Source organism: Chrysemys picta, chromosome 14, assembly GCF_011386835.1.
Source record: "Chrysemys picta bellii isolate R12L10 chromosome 14, ASM1138683v2, whole genome shotgun sequence".
NCBI lineage: Eukaryota > Metazoa > Chordata > Testudines > Emydidae > Chrysemys > Chrysemys picta.
In genome coordinates, this window is record NC_088804.1 from 36,994,341 (window position 1) to 37,010,452 (window position 16,112).

The 16,112-nt window shown below is 48.5% G+C and overlaps 1 protein-coding gene across 1 annotated transcript in view; it reads right to left on the reverse strand.

Moving 5' to 3' along the window:
- Window positions 1-16,112, reverse strand: part of COTL1 (coactosin like F-actin binding protein 1) — a 33,122-nt gene that overhangs the window by 15,377 nt on the left and 1,633 nt on the right. The window contains exon 3 of the mRNA XM_005292296.5: window positions 928-1,085. Within this exon, the coding sequence (XP_005292353.1) occupies window positions 928-1,085 (158 nt within the window). The remainder of the gene's footprint in view (window positions 1-927; window positions 1,086-16,112) is intronic.

The following is a 16,112-nucleotide window of genomic DNA, read 5'->3' on the forward strand; positions in this document are numbered from 1 at the left end:
ATGGGGAAACTGAGGCACGGAGCAGAGACATGACTTGCCCAGGATTACTCTGTAGGCCAGTGGAAGAGCTGGGAATAGAACCCCGGTCTCCTGACTCCCAGTCCAGTGCCCTCTCTGCTTCTATCTATTTTAGATGAGAGGATCTGATATTTTAGTCACAGCATTCCACAATGCAGTTCTCTAACAGCTGAAGTTCCCCTACTCCTTGATTTAAGTCTACTAAGGTCCATTGAACTTGAATTTTGTGAGAACACAATGCTGTGTCAGAATGTCCTAGGCATGCGCTAAATGGTTAAATTATAGGTTGTGCTTGGACAGACTAATTCCACTGGGGAAACTTTCTGAGATGTGTGTACTAAGCACACATCTCCATGTTCCTGTTACACCCAATGCCAACCGGGAAACTATTCAAATCTAGTTAACTATTAAAAGTTGCTTGTTAATTAATACCGATTGCAAGCCCAGCCTTGCAGTCTATTGTCTCTGTAGAGTGAGATAACCTGGAGCCTTCTGTGGTCTAAAATAAAATAAAAATCACTGAAACAATTAGCACGGCAGTCTCTTTCCTATTCTCTTTATCTAATTTAAACTACCAGTGCGCTGCTATACATGCCTCAATATTAAGCGGTTTTTATATCAGACAGAGAAAGAACAGGGGCTAAGAGATATGCTTACCCAGGCAAGGACTGGAATGCATACTTTTATTGCTCTCCTTACAGCCATAAGTGTTGGTGACAGCTGAGAGTCCAAAGGAGCTAATTTTTAACTGAGCATGCAAAGGGCAGATTGAGTCTTGGTGATGGTAAGGAGGGTGGAAAGTTAAAGCTTTAAAAAGAGAATAGTTTTCTAAGGATGACCAAATTTCCCTCTTCCCACCCCATGCTCTCAAAAGGCTAGAAGCAGTGCAGGTCAGAAAGGTGGCATTACCTGTACTACTTCTTTGACCAGAGTTTTGTCAGTCCCGGTTTTGGCTCTCTGCAGGCCGCTAACGTTCTCTCCGATCCAAGTGATGAGGGCAAACTTGACTCGCTTGCTCATGGCATCCCCAGTGGTAAATCGGACAAATCCAAACAACCTGATATCATCTATAAAAACAAAGAAACAAAAAGGAGAAGTCATTAGAAGGGAGACAAAATATTACCTCACTAAAGAATTCATCTCAGTCGATTCTGAGCATAGCCAGGTAGTCTCCTGATCTCTATTCTAATAGTGTTGTGTTGGTAATTCAGAAGATGTGTACACACACGTACGCACATGTGTAGGATATCTTTTTCCCATATTAGATCTGCCTTTCGCTATTGCACACTCACTGATTAGGAGTTACCTGACTGGCACAGCTGTACCATGCCAGCTGCTACGCTGGAGGAACACACTCACAATTGGCCAGGTCTTTCGAGTCCACACAGCTGACCTGGATGATGCATTTAATCTTCAGCATGCAGGAAAGCGAAGACATTGATCACTGGCCCCTATGCTGCAAGCTGCTCTGGGAAGGTAGGAATCCACCTGTGCAAGGCAGTTTGCAGGACAGGAGGCTTATGACCAGATGCACACCCAAGCCTGATTGGATAAGCAATGAGAAAGACTAGTCAAGACCACAAGTTATGTAACAGTGACTGCACTGCACAGCAACCAAAAGAACCATACCATATAGACCAAAGAAACAGCTCACTGAACAAAAACCAAGACCAGTAGTTGCTGAGGGCTAGACACATCAGTGGGCTGGTGTGCCGATTTCCCAGCCCACAAAATAAGACAGTCAGGCAGCCTTCAGTCAGTTGTGATCCCTTCTTCCCGGGGGAACTTACAAAGAGTCCAAACAGAACAATAACAAAACACAGGGTCGTAACAAGACAAAGACAGCAACTACAACCACCAGTCTCCATACACAGACCTGTGGGCAGGCTCCAACTCGCAGGGAGATGTTCCCAGGCAAACCTTCAGATTTCCCCTGCTCCCATTAATGTGTCAGGGTTAATTGGTGGCTGCATTAACCCTTTAAGGCAGGGTTCTCAAACTCACAGCCCGGGGGCTGTATGCGGCCCGCGGGGTTATTTTCTGCGGCCCGCGAGCTCCTCACGGCCCCCCTACCCTCCCCCAGCGTTTACCTAGAGCGGCTCCGGCCCGACACGCACAGGGGGCAGGGCAGGCCGCGGTTTCCCATTCACGGCCAATAGGAGCTGCTGGGGACGGTGCCTGGAGCAACAGCCACACACCACCCAGGTTCCGTCGGCTTCCCGGAGCAGCACAGGGGCAGGGGCAGGGAACCTGCCCTGCCCCCAGGTGTGCATCGGGCCAGAACACACCCCCTGAGCCCCTCCTGCACCCCAACCCACTGCCCTGCTGCACCCCGACCCCCTGCTGCACCCTGACCCCCCCGCTGCACCCCGCACCCCAACCCCCTGCCGCACCCCTCACCCCTCCTCCACCCTACACCCCAACTCCCTGCCCTGAGCCCCCACCACACACCTGGGGGCAGGGAGGGGGCAGAGTTGGGGTGGGGATTTCAGGGAAGGGGTTGGAAGAGGCGGGGCCTCATGGAAGGAGTGGAGTGGGGGCGGGGCCGAGGGCGGCGGGGGGGAGGTGTCAGTAAATGCGGCCCTCGGGCCAATGTACTAGTCCTCATGTGGCCCTCGTGGTCATTTGAGTTTGAGACCCCTGCTTTAAGGTCTGGGTTAGTGATTACGCTTATACTGTGTAGGGTTACCATACAGCCTCTTTTTCCCCAGACATGTCCGGCTTTTCGGCACTCAAACCCCCGTCCGGGGGAAACTGCCAAAAAGCCGAACATGTCCGGGAAAATGGCAGCTCTGCTCCTCCCCTGACTCTTCGGCTTTGTTTAAGAGCCGAGCTGCCCGAGCGCTACGGGCTTCAGGCAGCCCCCTTGCCTCCGGACCCCAGCCGGGCACTTCCCCTCCCAGGCTCCAGCGGCACAGGGTCCGGAGGCACGGGGGCTGCCCAAAGCTGGTAGCACGGGGGCTGCCCAAAGCTGGTAGCCCTCCAGCCGCGGCGGCTCTGCTCCTCCCCGACTCTTCGGCTCTGTTTAAGAGCCAAGCGCTACGGGCTTTGGGCAGCCCCCATGCCTCCGGACCCTGCGCCGCTGGAGCCTGGGAGGGGAAGTGCCCGGCCGGGGGCACAGGGTCCGGAGGCAAGGAGGCTGCCCGAAGCCCAAGCGCTACCGGCTTCACGGTTTGCCGGGCAGCCTCCAGACCCTGCGCCCCCGGCTGGGCGCTTCTCCTCCCGGGCTCCAGCTGTGCTGGGCAAGCGCCGGCCGGGGGCGCAGGGTCTGGGGGCTGCCCGGCAAACCGTGAAGCCGGTAGCGCTTGGGCAGCCCTTTCCCCGTGGCTGGGAGTGGGAGGGAGGAGGGGGCGGAGTTGGGGCGGGGCTGGGGTGGGGAAATGGGCGGGACCAGGGCCCGTGGAGGGTCCTCTTTTTTTATTTAATAGATATGGTAACCCTAATACTGTGGTAGGGCACCTCATGCTGAAAAGCATGTGCTGGATACATTTAGACCACCAGTGCTCTCTACTGAGAGCTCTCAAACTCTTTATTACTATTTCCTACTGTCCCTGAAACTTCTGCAGATCCACATAACGAAATTGGGATAATCTACAAAGGCGCTGCCCTGCTGAGAGTAATCCAAAGTCAGAGACCTGTGGATGTTCCAGTTAAGTGTCTGATCTACATGACCTGCAGACAGATCACTCCCTGCTCCTGAAAAACCCACAGGAGGGGAAAAACTTCAAAAGGGTCTCATAGAAACACCTTTGTTTCCTCCGCTCCTTCACTTGGCCATGGCAAAGAATCACAGAAAGACACTTCTCCCCCATGATCTGGAACAAGGCACTTTTTCTGGAATAAGGAAAACAAGGTTTTCAACCCCAAGGTTTCAAAAATGAACAGTCAGGCCACCCAAAAATCATGACTGGGTTAAAAATCCATGAGATTTATAAACAGTAAATTGAGTCCATTTTTACCTTCTCATTTGAGAGCCTTTAGGCATCAGGTGGCTGCAGAGAAAAGCTGGAGAACGAAGACTAGAAGCTTAATTTTCTTTATTAATTACAGCCACAACTCTCACAATTCCGGATGCTGGTGCTTTGAGAAGACACCATGTGTACTGCAAGACTAATGGGGGGGGGGGGGGGGGAGGGAGGGAGGAAATCACAAGAGAAAAAAATGGACACACTCTCTCTGCTTCCCTGGAGAGCTTCTAGAACCTTCCCTAACTCCTGATTGAAAGGATTGGTATGCACGTTGTCTCTGCCCAAGGGGAAGGGGTTTGCAGCCTGAAAGAATGGGCACAACCTGCCGATGTATGGGGAAGTGGACACCAAGTGTGTGGGTCCATCCTGGAATCTTTAGAGTGGCTTGCTCTCCTCTCCACAGCAACATGTTGTACTGCCCAGGCATAAACAACCCCGGTAGTGGCACAACAGGGCCATCGAAGTGTTGTTTAGCTGTATTAGCTATCCCCTAGGAGTTCCTGATGGAGGTCCACTGAGTCAGGAAGGGAGCATGCCACAGGGCATGGCTGCTCCTCCCCCTCCCACCCCCCCTGCCTCCAGCTAGCTTCCCTCCACCACCATCTGTGACTCACTCAATGCACATGGCCACTAAGAAGGGTAGCCAGCAGCAGAGGCATTTCTGCACCCACTTCCAGGATGAGTCCTCTTTCATTCCCCTCCACCGACAGACAGACGAGAACAGAGCATCAGGCCCTTAGATTTTAAGATCACCATAGTCCTTGTTTCAGGGCCTGGCTTCTGCTCTGTTAGGCCAAAACTAAGGTTATTTATTTAGTGACCATCTGCGTACAAGCATCTCGTCTCTGGAGTCTGACAGATTCTGCGTTCCTTCTCTGCAGGGTGATTCACCAACCCAAGCTGTTGGGTGCATTTGCAATCACAGGCACACACATAGTACCACCCCCTTCCAGTCTTTTCTTGTGAGCACACAAGATACTGAAACCTACATCAGCCTTGATCTTCCAGAGAAGCAGAGCAGATGGACAGTCAAGCGAGCACAGAATACACCTAATCACAGCTGCTTCATCGGTTTAATAGGTCACTTGGTGTCCTTTTAGTGCAACAAGAGGACACAGGAAAGAACCATGAATCAGAGCACTTGCTTTTTGGAAAAGGAGTCTGTTACACCTGGTCCTACTTAAGTTTACTGTAACCAATTCCGCATGTTTTATTCCTATGCTGTCCCAACTACCATGTGAGACATCCAGGATGCCAAGTGGGAAGTCGAATGTTAATTCACACCACCCTCATCTAGATCCATAATAAAATTTTCCCGTATACCATATATATTGCTCTAGGGCATCACCAAGGAGCCTTATAGAAACATAAAAGGCTCTGTACCATTTGCCCTGCCCCTGCTCCACAGAAAATAAGTGCCAAAGCCAATGCAAGAAGCCTTTGAAAGCCAACAAATGTCACGTAATGCCTCTGGGTATCTCTACACAGCAACTGAACACCCGTGGCTGGCGCACATCCGCTGCTGCGGGCTCAGACAGGACCCTCCCCCGTCTGTCCCAGGGTTCGAGAGCCCAGACTCCAATCCTAGCCTGGACGTCCACACCGCAATTTTACAGCCCCGCAGCGCGAGCCAGCTGACCCAAGCCAGCCGTGGGTGTTTAATTGCTGTGTAGACATACTCATTGTATTTAAGAAGTGCAAAGGTTAGACACAGAAGAAAAAGCTGGTATAATTGCCAACAGTTCGCCAACAAGAGAAGCAGATCTTTCTGGCAGAGTTCAGAGTGTGCAGTCAGAATCCCGGAGCAGAACTGGTTGAGTTTCACAAATAGTCCTGAAGCATGTTCACAGTGACAAATTGTCAGTGAAACAGGATCCAAGCTTAAGTTCTTGTATATTCATGATTTCCTCTTCCAGAGTTAACCAGTGCTATCCTGCCAAATCATTTCTCTGCATTAGAGCAAACAAAAAGAAAGTAGTACTTCACACAATGCAGTCAACCTGTGGAACTCACTGTCAGGGGATGTTGTGAAGCCCAAAAGTGTAACTGGGTTCAAAAAGAATTAGATAAATCCATGGGTGATAATCATCCATGGCTATTAGCAAGATGATCAGGGACACAGCCCCATGCCCCAGGTGTCCCTAAACCTCCAGTTGACAGAAGCTGGGACTGGACGACAGGGGATGGATCACTTGAAATTGCACTGGTCTGTTCATTCCCTCTGAAGCATATGGCACTGGCCACTGTCAGGAGACGGGATACTGGGCTAGATGGACCATTGCTCTGATGCAATATGGCCGTTCTTATGTAGAAGTAGTCAGAGCCTTAGTTAATGCTGGTCCTCTCCCCCTCCCCAACTGAAAAAACCCAAGACACTTTAATTTCCTCCTCCCCCTCTCCAAGAACCATTTAAATTGGCTTTAGAAGATGGACGTTGATGTCTGCAGTGTTTTTTAAACAAATTATAATAGAGATGGCACATTCCCTCTGAAAGAGGGACTCTTGCCCTGCTTCCATGCAGCCATCTTCCTAACCACTAACCCTTGAATATCAGTACAGCCTGAAGAAAATAAAAGCATTATTCATAGACCTGGACCTAGCACAGACAATGGCTACGGTTGGGAAGATTTCACAAGCTCCAACCAGAGCGCATTAGGGTTACTAGGTCTACCTTACAGTTGTACATGCCAAGGGTGGGGTAGACGCTATGTAAATAATGAAGTAATAATGCAACGAACACCTCAACAATAAGGTCACTTAAGTAAGGAATGAACTTGGGAGAAGGAGATTATCAGTAGATAGAGTTTCTCCCCCTCCCCCACCCTGAGTGATTTCCTTGATGACAGGATCTATTCTGATCCACCCAAGTATTTTAATACAATTGACACACAAAAAAGTTTCCCCTCCAGACTACAAAGCTGCAACATTTCACACTGACTAGAATCGAGAAAGGTATATTAACTGCAAAAAGCCTTATAACAACATTAGTCCCATTGCTGTAAAAAACTGGCAAAACCAATCATATTCTTAGATAAGGTCACCACTCCTAGCTTTACTCACCCAGCATTACTGTACCTAGGAACTGCAAGGAAAAAAGTCTGATAGAAGACTTTGTCCTGACATACCATGTGTTATGAATACTGTGGCCCTACAGAGCTAGTTCTAGAGAAAACGTGGCAGATTTCCTCAAAAGTGTCCTGGTTCTGATTGCTTTCCATCTGGCTTTATTCATATTTTACTTGGAAAACATTGGCTTACTTCATCCTCAAAGAAAGAGGCATATGTGGAGAAAGTCAAAATTTTTCATTACGTGTTCAATTGAATCTTGGATGAACAGATTCCTTTTCCTATACTTTTTGTAGCAACCATACCATCTTGTTACATTTTACCAGGACATCACAATGTGAGTATACTACCGTAGTTGCACAAAGTAAAAAGGGCGAGGAGAGAGTTTAAAAAGGAACTAAAACTGCTCTTAGCTCTGAGGAATTTTTCTTCTAAATGCTCGGAGGAAATCTACTCCACTTTTATAGCTAATTAAAACAACCTTTAAATAAACCTCCAAGGACGTATCTTTAACATCCTGTTAACGGATATGGCCACGTATGATATTAATGAGAACTGGACAACTCAAGTTTTGCTCTTCAGGCTGTGAATATTATAGGCAAGATCCTCAGATGGTGTGAATTGTTGAGCTACAGCAGGGATTGGCAACCTTTGGCACGCGGGAAGTGGCACAGGCCGAAGGATGTGCTGGCCGCCACTTTCCGCCACCCCCATTGGCCTGGAGCGGCAAACTGCGGCCAGTGGGAGCCGCGAGCGGCCGAACCTGCAGACGCAACAGGTAAACAAACCGGCCCGGCCCACCCGGGTGCTTACCCTGGCGGACCGCGTGCCAAAGGTTGCCAATCCCTGAGCTACAGCTATTACAGAGGTAGAACTTCAGTGGTTGTGTGTTTTCCACAAAGCCTACCACTGACAACATTTTGGGCCACCAAAGATTTTCCCCCTCTACTCCAAACAGGAAGCAAGAATTGTAGCTCCTGCCCCCTTAAATGATACTCAATCTATGTACATATTTTGACTTGTGATTAATTTGCTGAGGGTAAAAATAAATAAACCAACACAAAACTACAAAACTAGGAAAAGCTCACCACTTTTCCTACCATAGCAACCCAACTACACTGGGAGAAAATAAAATGAAGCTCCCAAACATGACAATATGTAGGATGTTAATTCCAGTTATATACCACTTTTATGGGATGCAGCTCTTTGCATGCATAACAAGACACATCTGCAAATGTTTTAGAAAACTTTGGGGGAAGAATTATGTGTGTATAACCCTAAGTAATAGTATGGCTGTCTTCTAATGAAACCAAAGGGAATTTAGTTCACATGGTGCCAATTTCGAGTACTCTTACAGCTAGATACCGGTTCTAGTCCCAAAGAACATTGGTTGCATATGAACACTAGCATTAAACTGCAGACTCAGAAGTCGCCTTCTCATGGCCTTGGAGGCCCATTTTATGCCAGATGCCTGGTCAGTGTTAACCGATATCTACTGCCTGTCATGGGTAAGCTGTAAGAAATGAGCCACATGGTAAAGATCTTGGGCCCTCTAGTTGTTTTATGTCAGAGCACTGGGTTTCCTGCTAACAGGACGCACACTCTGTCCCCTCTTGACCCTCCCTGATGCAAGCTACAATGTTAAGCTAAGGTTAACCAACAGGAAGGAAGACTGCTCAGGCTGACATTTTAAAATTTTATTATAAGGAAACTCTCAGAACTGGGGCTGTCTCATGACTGTGTAGGAGACACTGGGGAAGGAAGGGACATGGGCCCAGTTTGGCAGGGGGAAAAGCCCAGCATCTGCTTTCTCTTTTAAACACCTGGCTCTGGTGGCAATTCTTCACCCCTTAAACCTCAGTACGCAGACACCAATGCTCTGAGTCCCCTGGGATGAGATGCTCCTAGAACAGCCATCCCCATCATCTCACTGGTGAGGGCCCAGCCCCTGTGCAGCACTCAGTCCCTGGTAACGCTGAGGCCTTTGGAACCTTATCAAAAGCCCATTAAAGTCAACAGGTCTTTCCATTTACTTCAATGGGCTTTGGCTCAGGTCCTATAGTCTTCTTTAAAAGAAAGACTGATGTTTAGCATCATGATTATAAATACAAGACAAAACGTAACCAAGTCCAATAATCCATTCTAATGTCCAGCCAACACGTATCCCAGGGATCGACAACCTTCGGCACGTGGCCCGCCAGGGTAAGCCCCCTGGTTGGCCGGGCCAGTTTGTTTACTTGCCGCATCTGCAGGTTCAGTGGATCACGGCTCCCACTGGCCGCGGTTTGCTGCTCCAGGCCAATGGGGGTTGCGGGAAGCGGCGGCCAGCACGTCCCTCGGCCCGTGCCGCTTCCCGCAGCCCCCATTGGCCTGGAGCCGCGAACCGTGGGAGCCGCGATCAGCTGAACCTGTGGACGCAGCAAGTAAACAAACCAGCCCGACCTGCCAGGGGGCTTACCCTGGCGGGCTGCATGCCAAAGGTTGCCCATCCCTGACGTATCCAGTGTGCTTAGGTCCAGGACATGAACTCATGAGACGGATGAGCCATCAGCCACAGCAGAGTTCCTTTGCTCTCACCCGTCAGTGAAGAAAGGGCTAAGTACCTGTCTCACCGAAGTCAATACCAAAATGCTAACAAGCCTCAGTGTGGTTCAGAGAGAAGAAGACCAAAGTCCTCATGACTTGTTAACAGATGGGTTGTCAGGAGCATGAGCTAGAGTCCAGCAGTATCATAACTAACCGCTTTGTTTCTTATAATTATTACATGCCTGACTGAGGGCACATCTCCAGATACATTTTCATGGAAGTGATGCCCGGCAGCCTCCCAAAGTCAAGGAAATTTCAAATTCCTGCAAGATGGTGAACAGTGGACTCTTCCCCCTCCCCTAACCTCTACACAAAATCCATATGCAGCTCCATCATTAGCATCTTGAGTTGATACATCCCATTGAAACAAATATTGGGGTTGATTTTCTGTCGCATTAAAGGGTTGAGGCACCTTTAAGGGATATAAATGACCTTGGGGAATACCCCCACCAGCCACAGTGGCCCGCTATTGGCTTCTCTCCTAGTGTAAGGGCAGGAGCGGCGCCAGGGTTTTTGGCACCCTAGGCGGGGGTCCTTCCGCGCTCCCGGTCTTCGGGGCATTTTGGCGGCAGGTCCCGAAGCAAGTGAAGGACCCGCCGCAGAATTGCCGCTGAAGACCTGGAGCGCGGAAGGAACCCCCCCACCACCGAATTGCCGCCGAGGGGGGAAAAATGTCGCCCCACCACCGAATTGCCGCCGAGGGGGGAAAAATGTCGCCCCCCAAATCCAGGTGGTCGCCTAAATTGAAGCGCTGGCCCTGTGTAAGGGGAAGGATGGTCCAATGGTAGAGCATTAGCTTAGGACAGGGGAGACCTGGGTTTAATTCCCTGCTCCAGCAGGGACTTCCTGTGTAACCATGGCCAAGTCACTTAGTCTCTCTGGGCCTCAGTTCCCTATCTGGAAAAAGGGGATAACAATGTTTCCTTACCTCACAGAAGCATTGTGAGAATAAATACATTAGGGATTGTGAAACACTTGGAGATCTACTGATGTCGGTGTAGAAACAGGCTATTGTGATGATGAGGAACTGTAAGTGGACCCAGGACACTGTGCTATGGCTACCTTTTGAGCTATGGGAAGCAGAGAGTTTAAATTAGAGCAGTCCTGAGGCAGCTCTGATGCCAAGGACCGGACAGACCCCTGACAGGCTCCAGAATACAGTGAGCATAAAGGGGACTTAACCCCCTTCCTCACTGGTTCCTGTGTTCAACACTGGGATGGAGGAAGCAGACAAAGTTCCAGATGGCCATAGGGAAGTGGTTGTCAAACAGATGCCGCTTTAACTGATCCTCCAAGGAGCTTTTCACAGCAGTGGCGGGGGAGGAGGCGGGAGCAAGGTGGCTTTGCAGCCAGGAATGCACAGTCAATGTGAAATTCCCAAAAAATAATTACCATAAAGGACGGATCATCAATTTTCACAGGTTTGCCCTTCAAATATATGTTAAAGGGGAAAGCAGGCAAAGGAAGGACTCAGACAAGCACGAGAAAGAATCAACAATATCCTGTAAAGTCCAAAATTACAAAGGTATTTTGGTGCCTAAAGATGCAAATCGACACCTAATGGGATTTATAAAAAGCACCTAAGTGAGTTAGGCACCTTAGCCGATTTGGTGCATTGCTAAGTCTTCCCAGGTACCTACCTATATCTTTAGGCACCAAAACGCCTCTATAAATCTGGGCCTAAGTTTTTAACTACTAAATTCTATTACTTACTGATTGCACCTTTATATGAGGAGCATTGCACTACGCACTATCTTAGGAGCTGGTTCCATTCTCCCTCCCCCCCCCACACACACACAAACACACACACTGCTGATGCTAACCAGAAATGCTTTATGCCGTATCTATTCCATACCAAGAGTTTAATTCCTCCTAATGCTGACTGCACAGTACCGACACATGAATAGCTCTTCCATCTCATGCTGTCAAGACAGGTATTTATCAGTACTGGGACTTTCCTAACAGCAACCTAGTTACTTCTTTTGTCATGGTTGTAAACATTTGGTTCTCAATGGGGTGGAGGAACTTCTAAAGCTCCACCCCAATAAACTGCAGTGTAGCCATACTTTTTTTTTTTTTTTTTTTTTGGCAAATATGGACTGTTCCACTCTGTTCCTTTAATAATATTGGGGAGAGCAAAATAAGTCCAGCTATTCGTTAGTCTGGCATCACTGACATTTACAAAACCTTAACTGTGTATTTCTGACTGGGATTATTTTAAGTCCAGGATCCCAGGTAAGGTCACTCCACTCTTCTCAGCCATGCATTCAACAACCCCAATGATTAGGGCTTGAAATAAAAACAGATCTTCCCACCCTGTTGTAAAAAAACAAGCAAACCTTCAAACCCTTCTCTATCTTTCTGGCTCCGAATCCAACAACTCAGCTTTTTGTCTAAAAGGGTATTGATGGCATGAAGTGTTTAATGCCAAATTCATGCCACGGCTGGATCCATGCCACCGGCACAGGCACAAGGGAGGGCGATCTCTGGAAAATGAAGGAGATCAAAAGCCTGGAATGAAATCCTTGTTTAATGGAGAGGAAGCCCGTGAGATATTAGCGAACCCAGTTAAGCAGCCCTGGGTCTATGCTCAAAGGAAATGACACATGCGCAGTAACAGTTTTTTCAATGTGAATCTGTCAGTTTCCCACCCAGTTTTCCTCTTCCGATTTAAAAATGTCACCCATGTAGTTTCAGTGGCCCAGAATAACGGGGAAGGGGTAAAATGGCGGGTTTACTGCGTATTTCCCTGCTATGCTTTTCTGAAGATAGCCCCGTGGTTGGGATAAGGCTCAGGAGCAAGTCCTATGTGCAGGGCCATCTAAGGCAAAGCTCTGGTGTAGAATGGACTTGTGAGGATTTGTTCCTCTGTATATTGTGCATGTACAAGATACATTGGGTGCAGCAGGGCTCAAACCAGGGCCGGCTCCAGGCACCAGCCTGGCAAGCAGGTGCTTGGGGCGGCCGCTCCAGAGAGGGGCGGCACGTCCGGCTATTCGGCGGACGGTCCCTCACTCCCGCTCAGAGCGAAGGACCTCCCGCCGAATTGCCGCCGCAGATCGCGATCGCGGCTTTTTTTTTGGCTTCTTGGGGCGGACAAAACCCTGGAGCCGGCCCTGGCTCAAACTGTGATCCATGGGATTTATACAGTCCCAATTACCATCACACTTGAACACCGAACAATGTTTAATATATTTATTAAATGGTAGTCCAGAGTGTCTACAGAGAGCTGGCTGGTCACATGGTATCTTTGCCAGCTGCTAATGTAACCCACACACCTCCTGGGTGTGGTGCTCAGTCCCATCGAGTGGCACCAAGACCACTTAGAGAGAGAGATAAAAGGAGTCTGCTTTACAGCCTTAGCTAACAGGCAGTTACTGGCTTTTAGCTCACACGGTAAAGACCCCAAGTTTGATCCCGCCCGCCAACAGAGGTGTTACAAGTGGGGGCTTGTCTGGGATTTCAACTGGGAAGACTCTGAAGCTCAGGACGTGCTTCCTCAGCTAGGGGAAATATGTAACCCACACACCTTCTGGGTGTGGTGTTCGGTCCCATGTAGTGGCACTCAGTCCGCTTATAGAGAGATAAAATGGGTCTGCGAACAGCCAGTTGACTTTTAGCTCATGCAATAGAGGCTCACGCACTAATAAACTCCAGAAGTCCCTGGTTTGATCCTGCACGCCAGCGACCGAGGTCTGTCAGCGTTACACTAAGTCACATTAAAAGAAGCCAAATATACACTACATCATTTCCTGATTTTCCCCATGGAGGTTATTGCTGTAGTTGCTGCAGAGACATTCTGGGAACACCAGTGGTATTCGGAATGGAGATGTCTAAAAGAGATTGTCTCAATTCAGGGGCAGGCAACACTACTGAGAACTCCTCGCACAATGCAGGAAGTGCAAAAAGCAAGCAACCTTATAAGGACGTGAACAAAAGAACTTCCTGTATCTTTGAGCCAAGTGAATTAGCACCCACTGACTCCGCCTTCCCTACAATCTAATGCCCAGGAGGAAAGCAATATGCACACCACACCAAAGGTGCTTTTAATAAGAATGGCCATTAGAGAAAGCAGGAGACAGATGCTTTCTGTTTGAGAGCATATTGTAACAGATGGCCTGGTAAGCAGAGCAGAGCGAATTTGCACTGAGGTACCTCAGCCTACACCTGGTGAGCTGAGGCTTTGTATTCAAGCTCCCACTTGTATCTTCAACCACCTAATCATAGGAGGCTCTACAAAAGGAAGCTGGGGAGGGGTGGGGAGGGGGGGGAAGAAGAGGGTCTTTCAAGTCTGTATTGTTCAGACAATAGGAATCCAAAACCAGGAAAGAAGTTTACTTTGAAGCCAGTGGCATTTATTTAAATCCACATTTTTCCATTGAATTTTTGTTTCAACGGAAATTTTCCAACCAGCTCTACGGTGTACTAAGAGTGGTCACCTTTCCTCCAGATGGGAAGGGAAGCTCTGTCTTCACAGCTGGCACCAATCCCGTTTCCTGACTTATGTCTAGTGGTCGAGCTCAGGCTGGTTGCACAGATGGAGTCACTAACACTAGCATATCTTCCTTCCCCAACTCATGTAACATCCGTTAGTTCGTGGGAGGAGGAAGTAGCTGTCTGACACTTGGCCGAGTCTGTATACCCGGTACCTCTTCACTTCCTATGGTTTATTAAAGCTTCAAGCACATGTGCTTCAGAGATATTTTATTGTCACGGGTTAATCTGCTCTTGCCTTCTTCTATTCAAGGCCTGCTGAGGGCCTGTCCAGCCCCTAGCATGGGCTAATGCTAGAGCACAGATCTACCCTGGCCACACCTTTTATATGAAACCTCTTTTTAGTCTGAGCTTCATAGATCTGGAAGATCCTTTTTGTTGGAGGAACTTCAGGGCTAGTGGGGTCAGCTCTGCACTGAGAAATTCACTCGGAGAAGAGGTGGGGTGAATTCTGCTTTGGTCTATGTCCCTTTTAGCGCCCTGCTTGTAACAAGGGTTTGATGCACAAAATTGCTGGCAAGAAACTGAAATTGGATTATGATCCCAAGAGCTCACCACTCCAGTGGCTACTGTTCAACAGCCTACCCAGGACAAGTTCTGGGGGTCAGCTGCCTCTGACGAGCGCCTCCTCTCGCCAACTACCTGCTCAGGCTGCTTGTTACAGAGGGGATAACAGGTAAGGAAGAGATGACAGGTAAGAAGCACTCGTCAGGAAGAGGCACAGTCAGTATCTTCCCAGACAGAGCAGTTTGAGTCAAGCCAGACAAAACAAGAGATTTAAGCTTTAAAAATAAATGGCAGAGAAAATAAGTGTGGAAGGGTTCCAGCCTGGGAAGCTGTTTGACTGCCTTAGTCACTGGCAGGGGAGAGAAATATGGAAGGCATTCAGCAACCTCCGCAAGTAATCACCCTTGTTCAACCCAGAGCCCTGTGGCTGACCCTCTCTTAGGCAATGTGGGCCTGGATTTCAGAAGAGCTGAGTGCCCAGAAATACAACTGGTGTCAATGGGAGCTGCAGGAGCTCAGCGCCTCTGTGTTTGTTTTCCCCATCTGGACATGTGTCCTCCCTTCAAAAAGGATTTTCTGGCACCTCTCTTAGGACAAATACGTTTCCTCTCTCTTAGAGCCTCTCCTTTGGCCTGCTAACTCCTCCCACCCACCTTCTTATAAGGTCACAGAATGAGAGAAAGAGTTCTCTTCAGGGTACAGGAATTCAACTCTTCTGATAGGAGCTCCGTGAATTTAAGTTTCTCTGCAAAGTAAATGAGATCAGCTGGGGACTTTTGCTCTTTTCAGGAGTATCCAGGCAATCCTGACAGCATCCTCCAGCAATGGTTTGAATAGAGCAATTAAGGCATCTTGATTCAATGACTACACATATTTCTAGCCCCTGGGAGTTTAAGATCTTTCCCTGCCAACAGCTACATGCTGATTAGAGTCCCAGTCCTCCCCCATTTAACTTCATGGAAGTTTTGGCATTGAATTCAATGCGAGAGGATCCGACTCTTAGCTGGGTCCATGGCTGGGCCCTTTCTGGACAGAGAGGCCCCTTCACAGTGGTTATTAGCATTTTAGCAGGTCAGGGACTGTTACATTACTCCTTGAGGACTAGACCTCGTTCAGCTTCCGTGAGCCAGATAATTAATATTACAGGCAATTAAAAGTCATAGCTGGGATAGATGAACTAGAAAGGCTTTGCCAGAATTACAGACCAACATTTTGAAATGAATCCAGGCTAGTACTTGAACAATTAGCAATAAATACTTCAAGCCTGGCACATCACCATATGAATTAAATGACACATAGCCAACAGGAGCATGGGGGGAGGCGCGGACTACACGTACAATATCCCCATAGGGATAGTTAGAAAGTAACAAAGACGAGTTTTTGCAAACACTTCATGTCTTAATGTCAGAAGTAGTTAACTATTTCTTGGCTATCCACCATTCCATTACCACCTTCCGTCAGCCCTTTAGCACT